General features: G+C 39.6%; 1 protein-coding gene across 1 annotated transcript in view; it reads right to left on the reverse strand.

Annotated features, from left to right (window-relative positions):
- The window catches only part of abcb6b (ATP-binding cassette, sub-family B (MDR/TAP), member 6b), a 58,339-nt gene that overhangs the window by 14,321 nt on the left and 22,006 nt on the right, over positions 1-22,012 (reverse strand). Inside the window, exons 16-18 of the mRNA XM_041806364.1 lie at positions 13,633-13,807; positions 13,337-13,449; positions 10,948-11,042 (exon numbers count right to left, since the gene is read on the reverse strand). Coding sequence (XP_041662298.1) covers positions 10,948-11,042; positions 13,337-13,449; positions 13,633-13,807 — 383 coding nt within the window. The remainder of the gene's footprint in view (positions 1-10,947; positions 11,043-13,336; positions 13,450-13,632; positions 13,808-22,012) is intronic.

Consider the following 22,012-nt stretch of genomic DNA (forward strand, 5'->3'; position numbering starts at 1 on the left):
AAGATATGAGATATTAATATTGTATATTAATCCAATTCTTTAATCTTTTTTACAGAAATGCAATCTTTATGATTTTAGACAAGCTTCACTACAGAAATACTTAACCTGAAAAACTAGTCTTCCTTCACTGCTGATATTTAGATCTATAGCAGGTAAAATGAAGGTTTTACATCTGCCATCAAAGATGGATGACTTCTTTTTGGATGTCTTGGCGCCTCTGTATTATTTATGCATGCTCAAGGATGTGCCTTCAACACTTATAAAAATGCTGCTAATGCTGTATTTTTGTACATTTGTGATTTTCTGATGAGATTAAATTAGATTTTGTACTATTAAGTGAACATATTTCCCTCTGCTTGAAAACTGGGCATGTTTTTGTTTGACAAGTGAGCTAGGTAAAGCGCTGTGGGCATCAAGTTAGGAAGTCTTTTAACTGTAGGGTTGCCAACTGTCCCGTCTTAGACAGTATGTCCTGTATTTCTTGCCAAATTTGTTTGTCCTGAGTGGAGCACCCTGTTCCGTTTTTGATGTTTGTTCTTTTCAATCACAAGAAAACACTTTATTGACCCTTTATCAGATCATCTGGCAAAGCCAGAAGCATCATGTGGTGATCATGTATATCAGGAGACACCTTTCATCCAGTCACAGCCCCCTCATGACTATCAGTTACTACAACCAGGGCCAGAGTAGGACTCATTTTCAGCCCTCATTGGTCAGACCAGCCCAATTTGGTTCACAACTTTTAAAAGTTATGTAACTGTGGACTTAGTATATATATTCTAATAATTTTCCTCCGAGTAATAACTTTAAAAGAATAAAAGGTTACTTTTAACATTTGGCTATAAATACTACAGTGCTTTATTAACAGCAACTATTGCACTGAGCATGCAACTGGATCTTTCCTGCAAATGGCACCAAAATCAGGTCTAAAATTATATCATTTAGATGTAACGTAATACCAGCCACAGCTGTACATACGTTTTAGGAATGCTCATTTCTGCATAACAGCAAAAACCAAGCCATGAGGTCAAAGAAACTGCCTGCAGGGCAAGAGCCAGGATTGTTGCAAGGCAAAGATCTTGCGAAGGGTACCATTAAAAATGTTGCGGCACTGAAGGTATTCAAGACCACAGTGGCCTCCATTATTCCTGAATGGAAGAAGTTTGACTCTTCCAAGAGCTGGTTGCAAGGAAGAACCTGATGGTCACTCTGACTGAGCTCCACAGATCCTGTGTGGAGATGGGACAAAGTTCCTGAAGGACAACCATCACTGCAGCCCTCCACTGATCCGGGTTTTATGGCAGAGTGAGTAGGCTGAAGCCTCTGCTTAGTGCAAAACACTTGAAAGAGACTTTGCAAAAAATAAAAAAATAGACAAAAAAACCCCCCAAAACAAAAAAAAAACCCAAACAAAACAAAACAAACAAACAAACCTGAAGGACTCTTAGACTGTGAGAAACAAGATTCTCTGGTCTGATGAAACCAAGATTTAACTGTTTGACCTCAATTCTACACATCATTTCTGGAGGAAACTATGCACTGCTCATCACCTGTCCAATACGGTCCTAACAGTGAAGTATGGTTGTGGCAGCATCATGCTGTGGGGGTGTCTATCAGCAGCAGGTCAGGGTTGAGGGAAAGCTGGATGGAACAAAGTAACAGTGACAATGAAAACCTGTCCCACAGCACTTAGGCCCTCAGACTGGGCCAAAGGTTCACCTTTCAACAAGACGACACAGGTGTGGCTAAGGGACAACTCTGTGAAGGTCCTTGAGCAGCCCACCCAGAGCATGACTTGAACCCTATTGAACACCTCTGGAGAGACCTAAAACTGGCCGTCAAACAAATGCCCCCATTCAACCCGACTGAGATTTGCAAGGAAGAATGGCAGAAAATCCAAGCACGTAAAACTTTAAGTCTGAAAATCCCCCATCGTTTATAGCTTGGGTAAAAAAATGTTATCACTAATTCCACTAAAAAACATGGATACAACAGATACAAAACGTGACATTAATGTATTGACACCTGGACCCCGTTTATAGATTTCACTTTTACGCAGTCTTTAAGGGGTTGTGTGTTTGTCCCTTTACACCATGGTTTGTGGTAAAAGCAGTGTTAATTTTGGTAGCTATTTTAAATTTCAGTCTTAGTTTTAGTCTTTAAATGTAAAGCATTTTAGTTTTAGTCACATTTTAGTCATTTCTACCCTTTTTAGTTTTAGTCTAGATTAAGTCAGCAAAAAACTCAAAACATTTTAGTCTAGTTTTAGTCCATAAAAAGTCCTCACATTTTAGTCTTAACTTTTACTCCAACCATTTATTTCTTGCATATATCTGGTACCAAATCATGGTAGTGTGTTCTCTGCACCCTGCCAAACCTGGGGTCCATGCTTTCTACAGCTAAAAGGCAGAATAGCTACAGATGCATTGTTTTTGACAGATTTACCCACGGTGGAGAAATATCACAGATTTTGAATGTCCGGCGTAAACTAAATTTCATTTTAGTCTAGTTTTAGTCATCTTGTCAAAAACTAAACTTAGTTTTAGTCAGTTTTAGTCATCACAGATCTATTTATTTTATTATTTTTTTAGTTTTAGTCTTTTTTTTTTTCATGGAAAAAAGGCTGTTGAAGAACATTTTTAGTCATAGTTTTAGTCAACGAAATTAAGACTGGGTAAAAGGAGAAAATTTTCTAAATAAAGTCAGAAATAAAATGTCATGTGACATTTCCATCAGTGGTGGACCTCCTGACCAGGCACACCAATTGGCTTTCATTTGGGAGTTAGAAGGAGAGGGAGGGGGCGATGGGAACTGCAGAGAGTGAGAAGGCAGTTGCTAGGGGAAAAAGCCATTCAAACAATAAATGCTCAAGCCCATCCCTTATGATTTACAACCTATATGATGTACTTACAGTCAGTCTACCCCAGCCCATGTTGCCCTAAAAGCAGCCACACCAACCGGGAATTCTCCCGTTTCTCCAGATAAGCAACTCTGAGCCTGCCTATAGCAGCAAAAAGCCACAAATTCTGCCGAAGAAGCCTAAATATCATTTATGGATGGGTTTGTTTGGTTTATGCTTGGGTGGTCAAAAGATTTACATTTTTTAAATCAAGATCAATCTCAGAATTTCTGCAGTTCAGTGTGATCAACTGGACCCTTTTTATCCAATTCTAAAATTCTACTATTTTGCATTTTAAACTTTTTTGTGTCATTTTGGATTTTCCCACTGTCTTAAACCAAGGGTGAATGACTTCCTGTCTAGATACAGACCTGCTTTAGAGTTAGATTGAAGATTATAACATGAATTCAACCACAGAAAAAGGAACTTTAAAGGAAATTTTAAAAATTAGTGCACTAATTGTGGACCTTAATTAATCATGGTTAACTCAATCTTGACAGCCCTCATTTGTGCACAAATGTGGATAAAATAAACAGATAAGCTTGAAGTTTTTGCATCCATAGCAAGGAATGGTGAGCAAAATAAATTTGGGTTAAGCCTGTAAGTGGGGATTTGATAAGAGCTTGTTAAACTTAGTACCATTGAGAATTCTCCAAGGCCTGACCCAGCATGACCTGACCCAGTATGGTGATACAGAATGGGGCTGATCTCGCCTGTCATTGGGTGAGAGGCAGGATACACCCTGGACTGGTCGCCAGTCAACCATAAGGCTGACCCAACCAGACAAACAGCTAGCTGGGCAACATTCAAAACTACGGGCAATTGAGGATCACAAATTGACCTAATGAGCATGCCCTTGGATTGTAGGAGGAAGCTGGGGAGAATTAAAACATGCATGATGAGAACATGCAAACTCCACACAGAAAGGCACATGTTGTGGTAGGAAAAGTAAAAATTTTTCAAAATAAAAGGAACAAATTGAATCCCATCTCAGTCTCAGGGTCCTGGTCCTGTGCATTTAACCCACTTTCATGGGAATCAGGGCACTTAAAAAACACAGAGAATTTGCTGATCTTATTAATAACACTGATGTACTTTTTTCTACAACATCTGATGAGAAAAGGCCCAAAAACATGCTGTACAGGCCCCAAATTAACAGAATATGTTCCTCCTGACTTTTAAGAATGTATAAAAATGAAAAGTGCACCGTGTTCTTTGCTCGATAAACATATTGCTGCCATGGTCAGAAGGAAAAAAAAAAATCTCTCCATCCAATAACTGAAGTTGATCTCAATCCAAGCTCATCCTTTTTAAGTCAAAGCATGCTCTAAGTCTTTGTGTGTTTTCATTTTATTTAATGCTCAACTGATTAGGTTGATAAACAGTCCTGATCCTGCAACCAAGCTCCATCTGCTGCTGCTATTGTAAGATTACGAAGCTGCTGGATCAATTTAATCAAAAATGTACTGGTCAATATTCAGGTCAATATATAAGAGATCCACTTATATCAGGATCAGACTACATTTTTAATGATTTAGTGTTTTACGGTGCAGCTATGTCTGACTATACACAACAAAAATCTTGTTTTGTATTTGCTGACAGACTAGCAAAAGTACAACAATGATCCAGACCAGTCATCTTATGCTTCCTCATCATGACGCTATCTGCTATCTGCAACTGTGTGTTTGAGTTTATAGGTCGTCATCATGTAGCAATCATTCAAAGGTGAGCTACACAAATGCCTCAAGCTTTAGCATAGACAAAGACACAGAGTCACAGCATCTGTAAACAATGAGCGTCTGCACCAGTCAGAGTTTCCATACAGGTGCATGTCCTCATGGAAGTTTGTTTTGTGAATCACACTTTTTTATAGTTTTTTGGCTATCATTTCTAACGTGTATGCTTTTCCTCTATATAGGCATTTTGTTTCACCTCATTACAACAACATTCAGGCTGGTTCACCCTGAAGGGGAAGCACAATGTTTCACAATCTTTTCTAGTCTGTTCCAAGTCATGAAGAGAAAAAAAAATCTAATTTAGGGGATTTCACAAGACAAATTATGAGACTCATATCAAGGAATTCTGGATAACTGCTTTAAGATGCCTGTTTGAATAATATCTGCATTTATGCAGTCTGTTTTTTTATCTAATCAATTCAAGCAATCATCTTCCAAAATTGTTGTTTTCCCAGTGGGGGATGGATTGCATGCTTCTGATATAATGCCAAAACTTCAGTGTTATTAGAAAAGTACAGTTGTTGGCATCTGCTAAGCATTTTAATCTAAATCCATTTTTGCTGATGATTTTCCAGTCACATGAATAAATGAGTGGCATGGATTTTGTAAATTTATACTACAAATTTAAAGAATGTCTTTGGTGAATGCTAAATGTTTAAAGTAAAATCCCTGGAAAACGATCACTTTGACAAGTAGATTAGCAATCAAATCAAACTTTGTCCAATAAAAGGGCACTTGGGAGGGCACATTGTCACATTTTGTCCACTTTAATGGCACTAAAGTGTAGCTCAGACAAATTTTGTCCACTTAAAGGGCACTTAAAAGGGCACATTGTTAAATTTTGTCTAATAATAGGGCAACTAAGAGGGCACATTGTCAAAAATATTGTCCACTTCAAGGGCACCTCAGAGGCACAGTGTCGAATTTTGTTCAATAATAGGACACTTAGGAGGGCACGGTGTCAAAATTTGTCCACCTACAGGGCACTTCAGAGGCACTCTGACAAATTTTGCCCAGTGACAGGGTCATAAGAAGGCACTTACAGGTAGTCAAAGTTTGTTGTACTTTAAGGGCACTTCAGAGGCAATCTGACAAATTTTGTCAGTTGTAGGGCACTTAGAGGAGCACATTGTCAAATTCTGTCCAAAAATAGGTCACTTGGGGGGACACTGTCAAATTTTGTCAATTTGAAAGGAACTAAAGAGGAGCTCTGACAAGTTTTGTCCACTAAGGAGGGCATGTTAAAATATTAAAATAAAATATTTCCACCCTAGGGCACTTGAGAGGGCACATAGTTGAATTTTGTCCAATAATAGGGCACTTTGTCAAATTTTGTCTACTTAAAAGGGCACTTTAGAGGCACACTGACAAATTTTGTCTAATAATAGGGTACTTACGAGGGCTTATTGTCAAAATTTGTCCACTTAAGGGGCACTTTAGAGGAATGCTGACAACTTTTGTCCAGTTGTAGTGCACTTTTGAGGGCACATTGTCGCATTTTGTCCAAAAATAGGGCACTAAGGAGGACATATTGTCAAATTTTTGTCCTCTCAAAGTGCACTTAAGAGCCCCTTTGTCCAATTATGTCCACTTACAGGGCACTTTGGTGGGCAAAGTGATTTTTTCAAATATTGGGGCACCAAGGGTGTTGATTGCTCTGCCTGCCTCTGAGTCCACCAGTACATTGCACATGTTATCATGGTAACTTCTTTCCAACTGTTTACAAAAATGAAACCCGATCCTTTCAATGTGACTTGCCTTTAAAAGTCTTTTATGAGTACACACAGCAAGATTTCCAAGTTGGGATTTTTGCAAAACTTTTAACAAGCCATCCAGTTGATCAACCGTGTCATCCGCGGGTTTTTCGACATTTTCTGACTACAAAGCTTTGTTGTTTTATTGACTTCATTAAAAACCACTCAGGCTTTGGTTTTAGATATGAAAAAGACACAACGGCTTAAAGTATGATCTCTGTTCAACCCTGGAGGTGACTGGAAAATCTCAGTAAAAATGAAAACACCAGTTGTTGATGTACAGAAAGCATTATATAAACTTCCCAAGGAATGAAAGAGATGATGTAATAATCTTTCCGGTCAAGTCTGGAAGTCCGTCAAACAAAATATTGCTTTAAGGGTTTTCCCATGTGGTGGAAAATACCAAAGAAACCCACTTTGAAGTCTTAGACTTTGACAGTTGACCAATGAGTGGATCTGCTCCTGTGTATTAGAAGCTGTGTTTTGATCATGTTAGTCATGGTCCAGTATAAATGAGCCATTGTGCCCTTGTACTGTAGGAAGTGTGGAAGCCGGTGTTAACACAGTGTTGCAGGAATCAGCAGCACAGGCTTCTTCCCTCCTGATGTCTTTTAATGTCTGCGAGTGTCAGAGCCTTTCAAGTCTTTTTCAATATCACTCAGACTGATGAATAAGCGGACATCTGTTTCTTTTACTTTTGTTGACCTGTCATCACATGTCATCATCATATCCTCCAATCAGCTTTTAATTTAATCTCTCCATCCCTCTCTTTGTGTCTGCTCTAATCCTGTTTTTCTTTCACCACATCCCTCTTTTCCTTTCATCTCCCTCACACACATTTGGTTCTTCTTTTCACGTCGGGCTTGTATTACCACCCCCAGCCTAATCACATTGTAACAGATCGCTCTCTTATATTAACTGATTATGTGTTAAAACAACCAGTGTAGGGGGATTAACATGTCCACATCAACACCCGACTACAGACATTTATAGTTCTCAGATGATGGACCATCCTGACCATGATCATTCCATGAGTTCTGCTATTGCACCATCCTTAAGCTCATGTTTCTTGTTTCATTCCAGCATCGCTTATTCTGGCTGGACTGCTGTTGAATTTGTCCTCCCATTTCTGCCTACATTAGAATTTACTGTAATAACTCATACACACCTTCACTTATCCTCTGAAACCAGCATCTGGGAAAATTTGAATCACTGATCTTCCAGAAGTCTGCAAAACTTGCAAAACCATGAAATAACTTCTTTATTTATATTACATTTTGCATTGGGATGGATTTGGGTATTTGGATACCAAGTGACTGCACTTAAGCATGTAGGTCCACAAAATGCTTTAACAATGTATCTTCAGCGACATCCCACCTAGAGACATCCTATAGATAGATAGATAAATAGACAGACAGACAGACAGACAGACAGATAGATAGTCATTTATTGTCATTGTATTGTAAAAACACAACGAAATTACGTTTTGCCTAACGTCATCCATCCTGCTAGTGAGGGAGCAGGCATCAGAAAGATGCTTAGTAGGGCAGGTTTTATGCGGGACTGCTCTTAGCCTAGCCTGCAGCCCAGCTTGTTTGCCCTGCTTCCACCTTCTTGCACAATGCCATCTCTGCCTCCTCCCCACTGGCTGTAGGTGTCCTGCTGCTCCGTGTCCTCCTCCTTTCAGTCTCTGAGCGCCCTGTTCTTCGGATAATCTCCATCAGGAAAGATGTAAACTCTGTGGGGACGCTGTCAGTTCTGGTGTAAGCGTAGGGCTTTATTTTGCTGTTAGTGATGGAGCACCGGGCCGCTGCGTTTGTATGCACCGCCCCATACTACCTTAATAAGTAGTAGTAGTGGTAGTGTTCCATGGCAGTTACTGTTAGCTATTAAGCTAGCCAGGAGTTGTAGTTTAGACTGAGGTCTTCTTTTTCACATTTTGGGTTTTTTCTTGGTGGAAATTTCCCGTTCTTTTTCTTAAAGGTGTCCTGGACCATCCATCTTCGTTGTTTTCACATGTTTCAACATATGTTGTCAACTTAATTGTGAAAACACCACAAGTCCAATAGGCGGTGGGCCAACAGGAGATATCGTGTATTTAGACAATCCCTGGTGAGGGAATAGTTAATTTTTTTTAGTGCTGAATCTTCATTTCATTACAAGTAAAAATAAAATTGTTGTCATGCTCACTTTTTGCACATTTTTTTTCTGATCGAAAAGTTTAAGAATTTATGTTAACCGGCAAATAGCGCGGACAGCTACACTTGGGGTCCGATATGCATGACGTAATTGGGGTTCTCATCCAATGGTGCCCTTGGAAAACTGTCTCGGACTCAAACATCTGTCGTAGCTGTCAGACAAAATTTGATGTCAATTTGATTCAGAAAGTTGTGTACATCCATATTTAACTGCACAGGAGGTTACAGTCACTAAACATCATTACCTTTAGTACCTCTAAATCTAAAGCCAATAATTTAGTTTTTAGTACTTTTACCGTTTTAGTTATCGATAACATGATTAGCATCATGCTAGCTATGATAAAGCCACGCACAGTACTTTGCATTAGCTCACCCTACCTTTACTCTCACAATGAGTCGACATACATTTGAACATAATATTTATGAGACAAAGGAACTTTATAGTCACTGTTTGCAATAACATAAATTTACCTTTTACTTGCTGAATATACAGACAGCAGCACAACTTTCAGGTGATTGATTCTGCAGGTAAAGGTGTACCTACACCATCCTTCAGTGTTGAACACCAGTTCTCAATGTAACGCACTCTCTGACTGGCCAATAGCGCCCACGTTGTGTGAATCATAGTCTGCTATTGGCAAAACATTATAGTAGGCAGCAACGTTTGCCTGAAAAATTAACGAACTTTAGGTTATGAAAGTAGAAAAATGTACAAGTATTTCAAGTGACAACAAACAGAATCTGATTAATAGTAAAATAATCTTCATAATTTGACAGATCTGGCTCATCCCTTGTTGTAGATCGTTATTTTCAAAAACTAAAGCAGATACCCAGCCTTGGCCCACCGCCTACAAGATATAACTCAAGAGTGCATCTTTCTTGCTGCCAACTGCTCTGGTTGCCTGGCAACATACATCATTTCTGTGGCTCTCTTACCGTGCCCTGGTATCCCTGCATGCTGTGCTCAGTGAAACCACCAGTGATAAGAATGAATAGGGGGGAATTAGCCACAAGCTAAGACTGATCTGGACTTTGCTGATGATGCTGTGATCCTTGCCAAGACTGTGGAAGTCTTTTTTGGGGCTCTTGCTGAGTGAGGAGGCAGAGACATTGGGACTGCATGTCTCCTGGGCCAAAACAAAGATCCAGGCATTTGGGGATGCCTTGGATTCTGCTATTGACTCTACATAGTGAACGGTGAGAGCGTGGAAATTGTGGAGCAGTTCACCTATCTTGGCAGTGCAATCCATCGATCCTCTGATTGTAAGGTTGTGATGAACCATGGACTTGAGGTGCATGGAGCAAAGGGTTCCCGGGGCACCAGGAGATACCAGGAGGGCCCTGGTTTGGCCCAGCTGGTATAGGGCATGCAGTTGAAAGTCTTTTGGTTCTTTGTCCTCCTACTCTTACTGGAGGATGCTATGGCCCAATGCCAGCAAAATATTTTTTGCTAATGTTAGCATGCCAACAGATATAAGTGTTTTCTAAGCTGGGGTAAAAGGAATAATCTTAATCTGCAGAATTATTATGCATTGTTATTGATATCATGTTGGTATGGCTGACTGTTCCACCAATGTGTCCATGAGGCAGAGTAACATGTCTGGTGTGGCAAAGTAATGCAAGAAGAAAGGGGTGGGCTGATAAAGAAATGCTAAGAATTTTCTACATATAGTTTATATTAAGCTCTTTATTATTTTCAAGTTTAGCTTTCCTTAAAATTGGGTTAAATATGTGGTACATATAGCCCAGTCTGCAGTGATGTGTTGCCCAGCTCCCATGCCTGTATTTTGGCTGGCCTCTGCTTCTGACAGGCATTTCCTATGGTCTTTTATACTGTCGACCAGCAAGTATTTCATACTCCTCTTCAAAAATACAGAACTACCCTTTAAAGAAAAGTCTTACAACCTGCATTTCTACAGTCTTGTTTATTACTTGACTAATGCTGGGTTTCCATAAATGACACTCAAAAAGGAGTGTAGTCTGGAGATGTCATGAGAGAGCGTATGTTTAGATAAAAGGTTTCTGAATAAAAAACAGCAGATTATTATAAAGTAAGCATCACTTTTTAGTTGGTTCTAGTCTTTTTGGTCCTGACTAGATTCTTGGTTGTTTGTTGTTTTTAAACTTAAAAATCAAGCTGGGCCATGGCTCAGTTTCATCAGGCTTGAAATCAGCTTTTTTGAGATCAAGGTTTGACCTGGTCATGGTCAGAAAAGGTTTGAACACAAATTGTTTAGGTCCTGAGTCCAGAAAAATTAAACATAAAGCAAAGTATTAAAGTGTCTGCTGTTAGAGTAAATCGAGAGACTTTGCAGAGATGTCTCTTTTTTAACAGCACACACATAGACATTTAATATCACCTGTGTGCGACCACTATAGTTGTCCTGTTGGTGCAGACCTTGGCCAGTGAAGCCTGGATGTTCCTCTCCGTCTGAGTGTCCAGTGAAGAAGTGGCCTGAGGATACCAGGAAACAATGCTTCAGTCGATTTAATACAGTGTTAGTTTGACTCTTGTCTTCGTTGTAATGTCACAAACAATGATTCAAGATTCAAACAAAGCTTGAATAAAAAAGGACTAACCAACAAAAATGGGACGCACATGGACAAAGACATTACAGTAATTGAACTCAGGCAGACGGAAAAGTCAGAGGACATGGGAACTGGATCAGACTCTCTCTGGCAGTCATGAGAGTATGGTTTTGTTCAAATCCATAAATGAACCATGGGTTGTTTGTGTACATTTTTTGTTCTGTGTAAAGGTGATGGTGATGAATAAGTATCAGTTATGGACTGTGTGCCACAGAAAAAAAACAACAGAAATCAGAATTTGCCTGCTATTCAAGCATTCATACAAACAGATGGTATCAAGCATCCTTCTCTAACCCACTCTGACATGTTGGCTAGAAGTGCAAGTGAAACCAAACCACTAATGGTGATGTGTTAAAGGATTTGGTCGACATACGAAACAATGTGAGGTTGTGCAAAGAAAATTGTCAACACTGATGATAGACAACAGGGTCAGTCTTCATGGTAACCCTTATAGCCAACTTCTCACACATGCATGCAGCTTCTTTCTTGATTATCTAGAATAAAATGATGTCAGAAAGTTTTATTGAGTAAAAATGACACAAATTTGTGGATCCACTTTTTGTCACCCAGGGGATAATACAATCCAGCTCACTTTTACGTCTGTTTTCAAAATAAAACAGGAGTGGGTCAATTTAATACGGATAAAATCTGTTAAGGATTACCAAATCTGGATTACAGGTTCTTTCAAGGAGTCTTTACACTGCATACTTTATCCACAGGGGGTACCAGAATCCAAGTAAAGGGAAAGAATTTTACATATTCTTAAAGTTAAATATTAACGGTTTGGTATTTTTATTCTCTCAAACATTTTAGGAGATTTTTAAGCCCTATTATTTTAAAAATGTATTAACATGTCTTAAAGTAATAACCCTGTTAAAATGTTTCATTTGATAAATTTAATTCAGTCAGGAATGCTCATCATACATTTCACCACTTTTACTGCAAAATGCATATACAGTTACACGTGGCAGAAAAGGCTCTGCTCAGAAGATGCTCCCTGGGTCTTTCCAGGGAGCACATGCTAGAAACCCCCATATAGATACATACATTTATGATGGTGCATTTTGAATACGATAAAATTAGTTCAAAAGAAATAAATCCATAGTAGAATGAATCTGAACATGAGGGTGCAACAAGCTTTATGCTATAAAGGAGGAGGCTGGGGTGGAGGAAATAAAGCATTGCCAGACGCAAGTGAGAATTTGTGAGAAGTACATCATATTTGAATACACCGCTGTGTTAATGGAAAGAGCTGTGATTGGCTGTGGGAGCAGAGAGGCGATATTTAGGATCAGCCGGCCATCAGGTGGTCACAGCTGGGTGTATCACTACCATGTCCTGGTTGGGAACCACTGCTTTGCATTATCGTCCTGACTTTGCTGGGCGACCATTGTTACGCTTATGTTTCCAGTCAGACAGACTTCTTAAAGAAGGGAACTGATTGGCTGTCAGTTGCTGATAGAAGCAGAAAGAGGGAGGGGAACAGTGAGAAAAAGGGACGCAGAAAGAGAGGGGAGTTGAGAGGGGGAATGTTACTCAATAAGTAGGCAAAATGTATGATCTATTCACTGCACTATACACCAGCACCCGTGGTCCTATAAGCAGCCCACTGAGAACTCTCCTGGTTCTCCAGACTAGCTACTATGGGTCTGGTGGATGATGAAGTGGGTTTAAAGCACCAAGAAACCCTAAATTACAAAGTAAGTATATTTGAAGAAAGATAAGGTGACTGGCGTGGCAATTTGTAAAAAGCCTCTTCTGCATAGAAGAGTGGGCCAAAAATTCATCCACATTGATATGAAAGACACATTGTAAGTTATTGCAAACAATTGCAGTTGTTTTTTGCAAGGATGGAACATCAAGTTATTAGATTAAGGGGGCAATGATAGGTTTGGATGGCTTTTTTCCTTAATACATGAAATCATATTTAGAAACTGCATTTTGTATTTACTCAGGTTATCTTTGTCTAATATTAAAATTTGTTTGAGGATTTAAAACATTTAAATATGACAAATCTGCAAAACAGTGAGAAATCAGGAAGAGGGCAAATACTTTTTCATATCACTGTAGTGGCTAAGCTTCTCCCACTTGACCATAGGAACACACTGTTAAGAGTAATATAGTTTTCTAAGCCCTCCTTTATCTTCCTTGTATTCTCACCTCATCCAGCAGAATGATCCGAGGTTCTTTCAGGATGGTTCGAGCTATCGCCACTCTCTGCTTCTCCCCCCCACTGAGCTTCAGCCCTCGCTCTCCCACCTGCGTGTTATAACCTAATTGAACACAGAACCATCATTTTCATTACTTTGATCAATAATCCTTTCGGACATTAAAGTTTTTTTTCACCATTTGGGCTGATTTGAACCAGGGAAAACATCCAGTCAGAGTTGGCTAACATCTTCATCAAACTACAGAAGTATTTCCATCTTAATCATCATCACACACCCCAGCCTGACCCTGAGGAAGCTCCAGTATCCTGCTGTGGATGTCAGCAGCCATGGCGGCTCTCTCCACCTCCTGGGTGCTCGCTGTGACTCGGCTGTAGCGGATGTTGTTGCCGATGGTGTCGTTGAAGAGAACTGTGTCCTGGGGCACTACGCCAATGTATGACCTCAGAGAAGACTGGTGTACCTTCAACAGAGAAAGGGTGTGATTTTAACCTCTTAAATACAAAAACGCCGCAGACCTAGATTAAACTGGAGTTAGCTCTGGAGGTTTTAGGTTGTTATTTAATGTCAAATAAACAAACCACCTTGTAGCTGGATCCTCGGATCTTTGGGTCATGACAGACTTATTTCATGTTTGAGTTCTCGCTCTACTTCTTCCTCTGTCCACACACACACACACACACATCATACATGGTCATAAATGATGGATGGCTTAATTCATCCTATACTATATAATGCATGCTGCCCCAGGTCACAGACAGAACATGTCCTTAACAGATTTCTGTCGCTGTCTCTCACTGTCTCCTCTTGTTTTCCTCCCATATGTTGAGCCATACCTTTATTTTGCTTTTCTTCTTCTGATGTTATTGATGCCTTAATTTTCCTTCCTTGTTTTGTATCATGCATTATGTGGTAAGAGATTATTTTGAGCTAGACAGTTATTTGAATTGAGAATTTTCCTCAAGATTAGGCTCTTGCAGCATTGCAACAATCCCCTTTTCATGATTAAGACTCAGACAGAAGAAGAAACAAGAGATCTGATAACATCAAAGTTGTGGATTTTTTTTTGCTCATATTGATGCCAATAGTCAGTGTTCAAAACATGTAAAAATGTATGTGAGTCCAAGTAAATCATTATTGAAAATCTCCGACATTTTAATATTTAGTCAAAATTTTACACAGAGTCATACAGAATTGCATTGCCCACATGAAAAAATAAACTTCTGCTGTTTTTTTAAACCTATTTTTGTTCTTTGACAGAGTCATTTCAAGGCAGTTTTTTGTGAATAACAGCACTGCCTCATGGACAACCTCAGAGGTGCAGACCTCAGTGGAAACTTGCTCTGTGGAATTATGAATCACTCTTCTCTGCTTGGCAGTCAGATGGGCGAGTCTGGATTTTGCAGATGCCAGAAGAACATTACCTGCCTGACTGTATTGTTCTAAATTGGTGGAAGCGGGATAATAGTATGGGTTTTTTCAGGGTCCGGCGCTATGCCACCTATCTCCTGTACAGTCCAATTTTAATGCTTCAGCATACCAAGACATTTTGGACAATGCTATGCTTCCAACTGTGTGGCAACAGTTTGGGGAAGTTCCTTTTCTATTTCAGTATGACTGTGCCCCAGTGCACAAAGCAAGGACCATTAAGACATGATTTCATGAGTCTGGCATCTTTGGGATGAACTGGAATGGAGACTGTGAGCCAGGCCTTCTCATCCAACATCAGTGCCTAATCTCATAAATGCTCAACAGAATGAAGGGGCACAAAATCTCACAGAAACACTCCAGAATCTTATGGGAAGCCTTCCAAATAGTGTGGAGGTTGTTATAGCTGCAAGGGGGGGGGGGGGGTCAACTCCATGAAAATTTGCAAGATGGATCCACCTGATGACAGACATGGAAATGGGCAAACCCATTGGCTTTGCATTTTTTTTCCAGAGACTGCAGGCAATAGATAAGACTACGCATTTTTATTTGCAATTGGGACACTGTGGGGACAAACTTGTCGTGAATCTACGGCTGTTTTCCTAATATTAAGTTTCCAAACATTTGAAAGTATCATGATAAGACTGAAGAGATTGACTGCAAGTATCGAACAAGAAAACAAACTTCATGCAACTTATGCCAGCCAAATGAAAGAAGGTGGTAAAACTTCTAAACTGTTTACTTTTAAAACATCAATAAAGATGTGCCCTTTGTAGGTATATTAATTGATCAATGGTGATTATGAAGCACATTTAAAACCCAAGGATGGTGCAAACAGATGTTCCAGAGAAGAAGGAACTCTCAGCCCAACTTGATCTGATCAACCGAGATTCAAACCACTGATATCAGCGAAAACTCGTAATGTTCTTTCCCTCCTCGTATCTTATGAATCTGGCACTTGATCTCCCCAGAAATAATTTCCGGCCTTCAGTAAGTCTCTGGTTAGTGCGCAGTACTTTGAGTGTTTCCTGTTAAAGCTTTTCTCTTCAGCCACAACAGTACAAATTCCATTTCCTGCACCAGCTCGGTTTGGCTGGTAATCACTCACTTTGCCTTAATTTGATCTTTTGCCGTTTACTTTTGGTATTTATTCCACTGGGGAACAACACTGCATCTGTTTCTGATAGAGGCGGGCTGACAGAGCTCTAACACCAAATGTCTGAAAAGAGACGACGGGGCAGATGGAGAGGGAAAAGAAGAAAGGGGATACAAAGTGAGCCATTTAATGTTTTCACTGAAGCATCAACAGAGGAAATATAAGAGTGAGACATCTGTCTTCTACAGGATAAAAAAGAACATTTCTATAAAATGATGTACTATTCAAGATATGTCCTGATAAAGCCCATAGGTCTTGCCATAAGCTTTTGATCTTTATTGACTTTTTTCAGACTTTCTCAATGTTTTCATTATCTCAACCATGTGCTTTGCATTCTCTAAACAATGCCATTAAGAAGGGAACATACAATCAAACGCTTAGCAAAAGGGATTATAAAAATCCCCCAAATAAACTGTGTTAGTGTCAGGTATTTTTGAGCACTTTTCACATTTTATCACCTAAAACCTCAGGGACAAACATGTCAGAACTCATGCCATCACACAGGAAGTAAACAGCAATTGATTGTGTGTTTTAGATGTCTTTTTATCTATGCCAGACATTAAGAAACTGCTTTTTTCTTGTTGACTAGCTCAGACAATAAGAGATTTCTGCTCTAAGATTGTTAAAATTCAATCTGCTCATACGAACTAAAATCATGATAAAACACTTAAAGTAGTAAAGAAGAAGGTCATGTCAAGAACACTTGTTCACTGGGCCTTTTTGTTTGGATTTAAAAAATAAAAACAATAAGTACAGTTTTCTTATGACAAAATCTCCTTTATTAGGTATGGGTCCTGGAGCACCTCTGCTCTACTTGCATATAAGGGGGCACTCACACTAGGCCATCTGTGCCATACCTGGGTACCATTTGTTCCATGCTTGAGCTTGGCACGCATCACGGCCCCGGCACGGAAGAATGAGGTGGGCCTTGGCATGGCATGAATGCAAATGAAGGAGCCCTAGCGCAGGAATGTGAAGTAACATAAAGTAACAACAAAAGCACCAACTTCAGAGCGCAGAGAGCACACCAGGCAGCAGCTGCATGCTCAACAGACACACTGTCCCAAAGACAAAAGCTGATTGAGATGGAAGGATTTTTGCTAGACAGAGTGAGAACTATGTATTTTGTTTCATTGCATTTCAACAAGTTACAAAGATTTTATCAGAGCTTAAGAATTTAACTCTGCACAGCTCCACGATGACCTCGTTAAAATGGATCCCAGTGCAGTCCACATTCCTGACAAATTTCTTGCAAAGTCAGGCTTGAACAACTGAGAGGTTTTCTGGTTTGTGAAATAAAGCTTCCTCCACTGATTGAGCCACAAAAAGCAGCTCACAGGCAAACAAACACTTTTCATACCCCGTGCGTAAAGGAGGGTATGCAAATTATGCTAGCAAGTGTTGTTCCTGGGTTAATCTCACAACTGATTTAACCTCTCATTATTAGGAAATTATACAGACCAATTATTATTCACTGAATGAATTTATGCATGATTCTATTTCATGTTATCCAGAGGTGAAATTGTGATCTTGAATGCTGACATTTGAACAGAACATTGTCTCTTAATCTTATGGCATTTTCACTTCCAGCTCTCATCAGATGGTTAAATTGCTCTCACTGCAGTAAAAAAAAAAAACTTCTTTAAACTGAAAATTTAATCCTGCTCTGGACACAGGCTGTCCTATGACATGAGAGCTTGTTTGGTGCAGCACTGAAAGGCATCCAAAATTATGCAGAGATTACGAGATGGCACCGTCCATGGAGCATAAAGTAATGCCAGGGGATTCAGATAGTATACGGACACACAGAAGAACGACTGTAGCGGCTCATACGAGTTCAAAAGTCCAGGTTTCATTCAGCAGGAGAAGTGCTTAGAACCCTGATCAGGCTCAAGATTATATGCTGTGAGCGATAACTTTACGCTATAAACCTCTCTCTCTCTCGTCAGTGGACTCTGTATAGTTAACGTAGTGACTGATTCCAGGTCAGGTGAAATAACTCCGGTGCCAGGTCAGATATCGTATAAATCTGTTGTTAATTTACATCTTAAAAAACAATACTTATGTGTACTGAGTCATCAACACCAATAAATTCATCAACAGTGGATGCTTCTTGTGATGATGTTGGTGCATGATGTATCCGTGCCCAGGCCTGGATGTGTTGAGCAGTGTGAGTGCAGGCCAAAGGGGGGACAGGGGAGGGGATCAAATGGGCTTTAGTACTATACGAACATGGATGGCCTGGTGTGAGTGCACCCTAAGTAGAGGGGATAAAGGAGGACTAAAGGGTGGGAACTACTGATATTTTTTGCATGTTTTAAAGGGACTTAAGGAGTAAGTCCTTGGCCTAAGCAGGGTATTGTTTGTAATGAACATTTTAAAGGTATTACAATAAATGTTTTGGCCTTTAATGGTCTTATGGCTTGACTACATTCTTAATGCTGTTTTTTTTATTGTTTAAAGCAGTCTTGGTTGCTCTGCTGCCCTTTAATTAGACCCTGCCTCTCAATACCTTGCAGTGTTACTGATTAAAGTGAGAACTAGCTAACTAATTCATTCATCTCTGAGTTCCTCCGTGTCCTGCTCTGACCCAGCTCTGATTCTACTCATATTTATTGATGATGAAAGTTTAATCCTTGTGGTCTGAGTGCATTTTACTGACAAACAGGAAAGAGTGTCAGAGCATTTGTAGGGGAACATGATAGTTATTAGTTGTGATTCCAAACATGGCTCAACAAGAACAAAGCTAAATTGAAACTGCTGTAAATAAAAAAAAAAAAATGGAATCTGATGGACACCTTGAAAACACAGATGAATCACTGCAGGACTGAGTAATGAGCAGTTAGCCTGCAGTGTTACGGCCAGAGGAGTCAGACTCATCAGAGCTCAGCTACATGTGGCGACCATATGCAGGGACAAACAGAGTGGCACAGCGTTCATGCACCAAAAAGCAAACCTAGGAGAGTATGCGCGGTTGTAGAGTAAAAATATGGACATACACTGGCAGAAATAAAACTATAAAAAACAAAAAAGTGAACCAAGCATAAGTGCACATTTAAATATTACTTTTAAAGCCCTAAAGAGACCAAGAACCAGGATCATCACTCTTCATGTCTTAACTTTCTGCCCCTTAGTACTCACTTCTTTCCCTCCACAGTGATATATTTGAACAGATTTCGAGAAAAAATTAAGATTTTCTTTGAACTGCATTAAGAACAGATCCTTTAATCTAGGAGCAGATGTGTGCAACAAGCAGAAAATCTTTATGTGAAATCCCAGATTCAGTTAGAACATGTGGACACCATTTAAAAGAATCAAATATTGAATTACTTCATCACAGAGTCAAATACAATCATAATAGAATCATTTCAGGGAATATTTTAAACCTTTGGCAGGATCAAAAAAAGGTAGCTAACTGCAAAACGGGCACAAGAGATGTATTAAGCACGTGGAGATTAAGTTTTTAGGTGTATAAATCCAAATGGTCATGAGTATTTTTGAGTCTCAAACTTACAGAATTCCTACGAGGACATGCATGTTTTTTTCCCAAGTTTTCAGTGATGTTTATTATATTGATTATGTGAAAAAAAATTGTATCATGGAAAAAATACACTGTCATAAAATGTATTCAGATCAGTTACACTCTGACATCACAAAACTGTCTACAGCAGCTTTGTTAACTTGATTAAAACATGCAAAAAAATTCTCTGTGATCTTGGTTTCAATTATTTTTTTGCTCCCAGTGAACAACATCATCTGAGATCTATTAAGCAGAGGACAACCTCCCTCAGTCTGTCCTCCTGCTGCACCTGTCTGCCTCTAGCAAGATACACAAACACAGTGGTTTATAAACCAACTCCTGCATCATCAATCTATTGATTAGCAATCGTTCTCCTGTTATATAAATCTATGTCCCTTTCCAAAAGCCAAAATTTCCAATCCTGAGGGCCTGTTTAGCTCAGTTGAAAGAGCAGGTGCATGTACACTATGGACAAAAGTATTCAGCCAGCTGACCATTACATCAACAGGGACTGTAACAGCACTGTATTCAAATACTGTACTTGTACTTATAGTTGGAGTTGCCTCAATTTGCATCTATTACCTTGACTCTTCTTGGATGGCTTCCCACAACATTCTGGAGTGTTTCTGTGGGAATTTATGCCCATTCATTCTGTAGAGCATTTATAAGGTCAGGCACTGATGTTGGACCAGAATGCCTGGCTCGCAATCTCCATTCCAGTTCATCTCAAAGGTGCTGCATGGGATTGAGGTCAGGGCTCTGTGTGGGCCATTCAAGTTCTTCCATACCAAATTCATCAAACTATGTCTTTCATAGTCCTTGCTTTGTGCACTGGGGCACTGCTGGAAGAGAAAAGGGCCTTCCCTAAACAGTTGCCAGGTAGATTGTTTCATACTGCCATTGTATGAATATGTTTCACATTTATCTGGGAAAACACCCATAGAAAGCATTAAGGAAGGGCAGGACTTTAAAAAAAAATCTCAGAAGGTGATTACACATTCATGATGGGCCAATCAGAGCAACAAAACAAAATGACGTTGTACACGTGCACTTCTGCTGAGCTGACAGGTTGCTGCTGCCTTAGATTGTTAATGGTGGAGCTTTTTAGTGAATAAAACTGATACCAAGGCTGGTCAGGAGACATGTAGAAACACCCTCTCTGTCGAAAAAAGCGTTGAGCGTGGCTCTTTGCTCTTGTTTCAAAAAGAAATGTAGTCCGTTTTTGATTAAACTGCCACTTTCCTACAGCCACATCAGAGCCATAAGCTACCGCAGCCACTAGCCATTGTATTCAACCACAAACTCTTTTCCCTGTAACTCTCACAAACTCATGCTGTGGCAGGAGAGCAAAAGAGCAAAAACATCTTTCCCATCATTAAAAGCTTTTAGTGATGTTTTTATTACTTATTTCTGGTAAAATTGACGCGAGACTAGAGCTTTAGCCAAGCTAAGCCCTGCACTGGAGCAGCCATAGCAATGGCTTTGAGTACAACTAAACCCCACCCATAGCTACCGCCGTGTTCTCCTCAAATTAAAGTGGATTAAAGCTTTTCATGATGGATTTGCCAGATGACAGAGATGGAGCCTGGCAAATTCATCTGCTTTGTAAGGTTATGGAAGCATAGCATTGTCCAAAATGTCTTGGTATGCTGAAGCAATAGGATTGGCCTTCACTGGAGATAAGGGGCCAAGCCCAAAGCCCCAGACCATTATCCCTCCTCCACCGAACTTCACAATTGGAATAAAACAGTCAGGCACATGAAACGTTGTGTTCTTATCCTTAGGCAAGCTACATGGATGTAGGTAAAAACTTGACCCTGGCTATCTCTAGCACAGATGCATAAAAACATTTGTACGTACGAACATTTCACCGGAGTTAGCTCATCTCACCTTGCAGATGATATTTACGCTGGTAGACATAGTTAATGAAATGATTCTTGTTTATACAGGCTTGTTTTTGCTGGGAGAGTTCTCTGAAGGTGACACATAAATAAAGTATTTATGGACGATGCCATGAAAAGCAGGGTGAGCTTTAATGGAGTGACAACAGCCAACATGTGAAACAGATGGTGTGTTAAATCTGCTGGAATGGAACCACAGAAACTCTCCTCACTCTCACTCTGGAACAAAGGTGAGATTTTATGACCAGCATCTGATTTAAATCTTTATTCATTGAGACTCTCAATGGTCTTTAAATCTTATTGTGTTAAATAAAAAAAAAAATTCACACCCAGATTAACAGTTTATTTTCCTCTGTCAGATTGTTTTTTTCCTCCTCAATAAATCCCTCAAAGCTCATGGACTGTTTCATTTCTATTAACATGTGTTGACATGATACACTCAGTTGTTTTGCACAATGTCACATGTAAGCCTCGACATGATCAGCTGGCTTTTTCCAAATAGACAAGAAGCATGCCATCACACTCAAAAGGGATCACTACATAGGGCTGATCCAAGTTTTAATATCGGACAAACTTCATCAAATACAAAATGCAGTTTTTAAATGATGATTTCATTTATTAAGGGAAAAAGCCAACCAAACCTACCCGGCCCTATGTGAAAAA

The sequence above is a fragment of the Cheilinus undulatus genome, linkage group 15 (assembly GCF_018320785.1).
Source record: "Cheilinus undulatus linkage group 15, ASM1832078v1, whole genome shotgun sequence".
Taxonomy (NCBI): domain Eukaryota; kingdom Metazoa; phylum Chordata; class Actinopteri; order Labriformes; family Labridae; genus Cheilinus; species Cheilinus undulatus.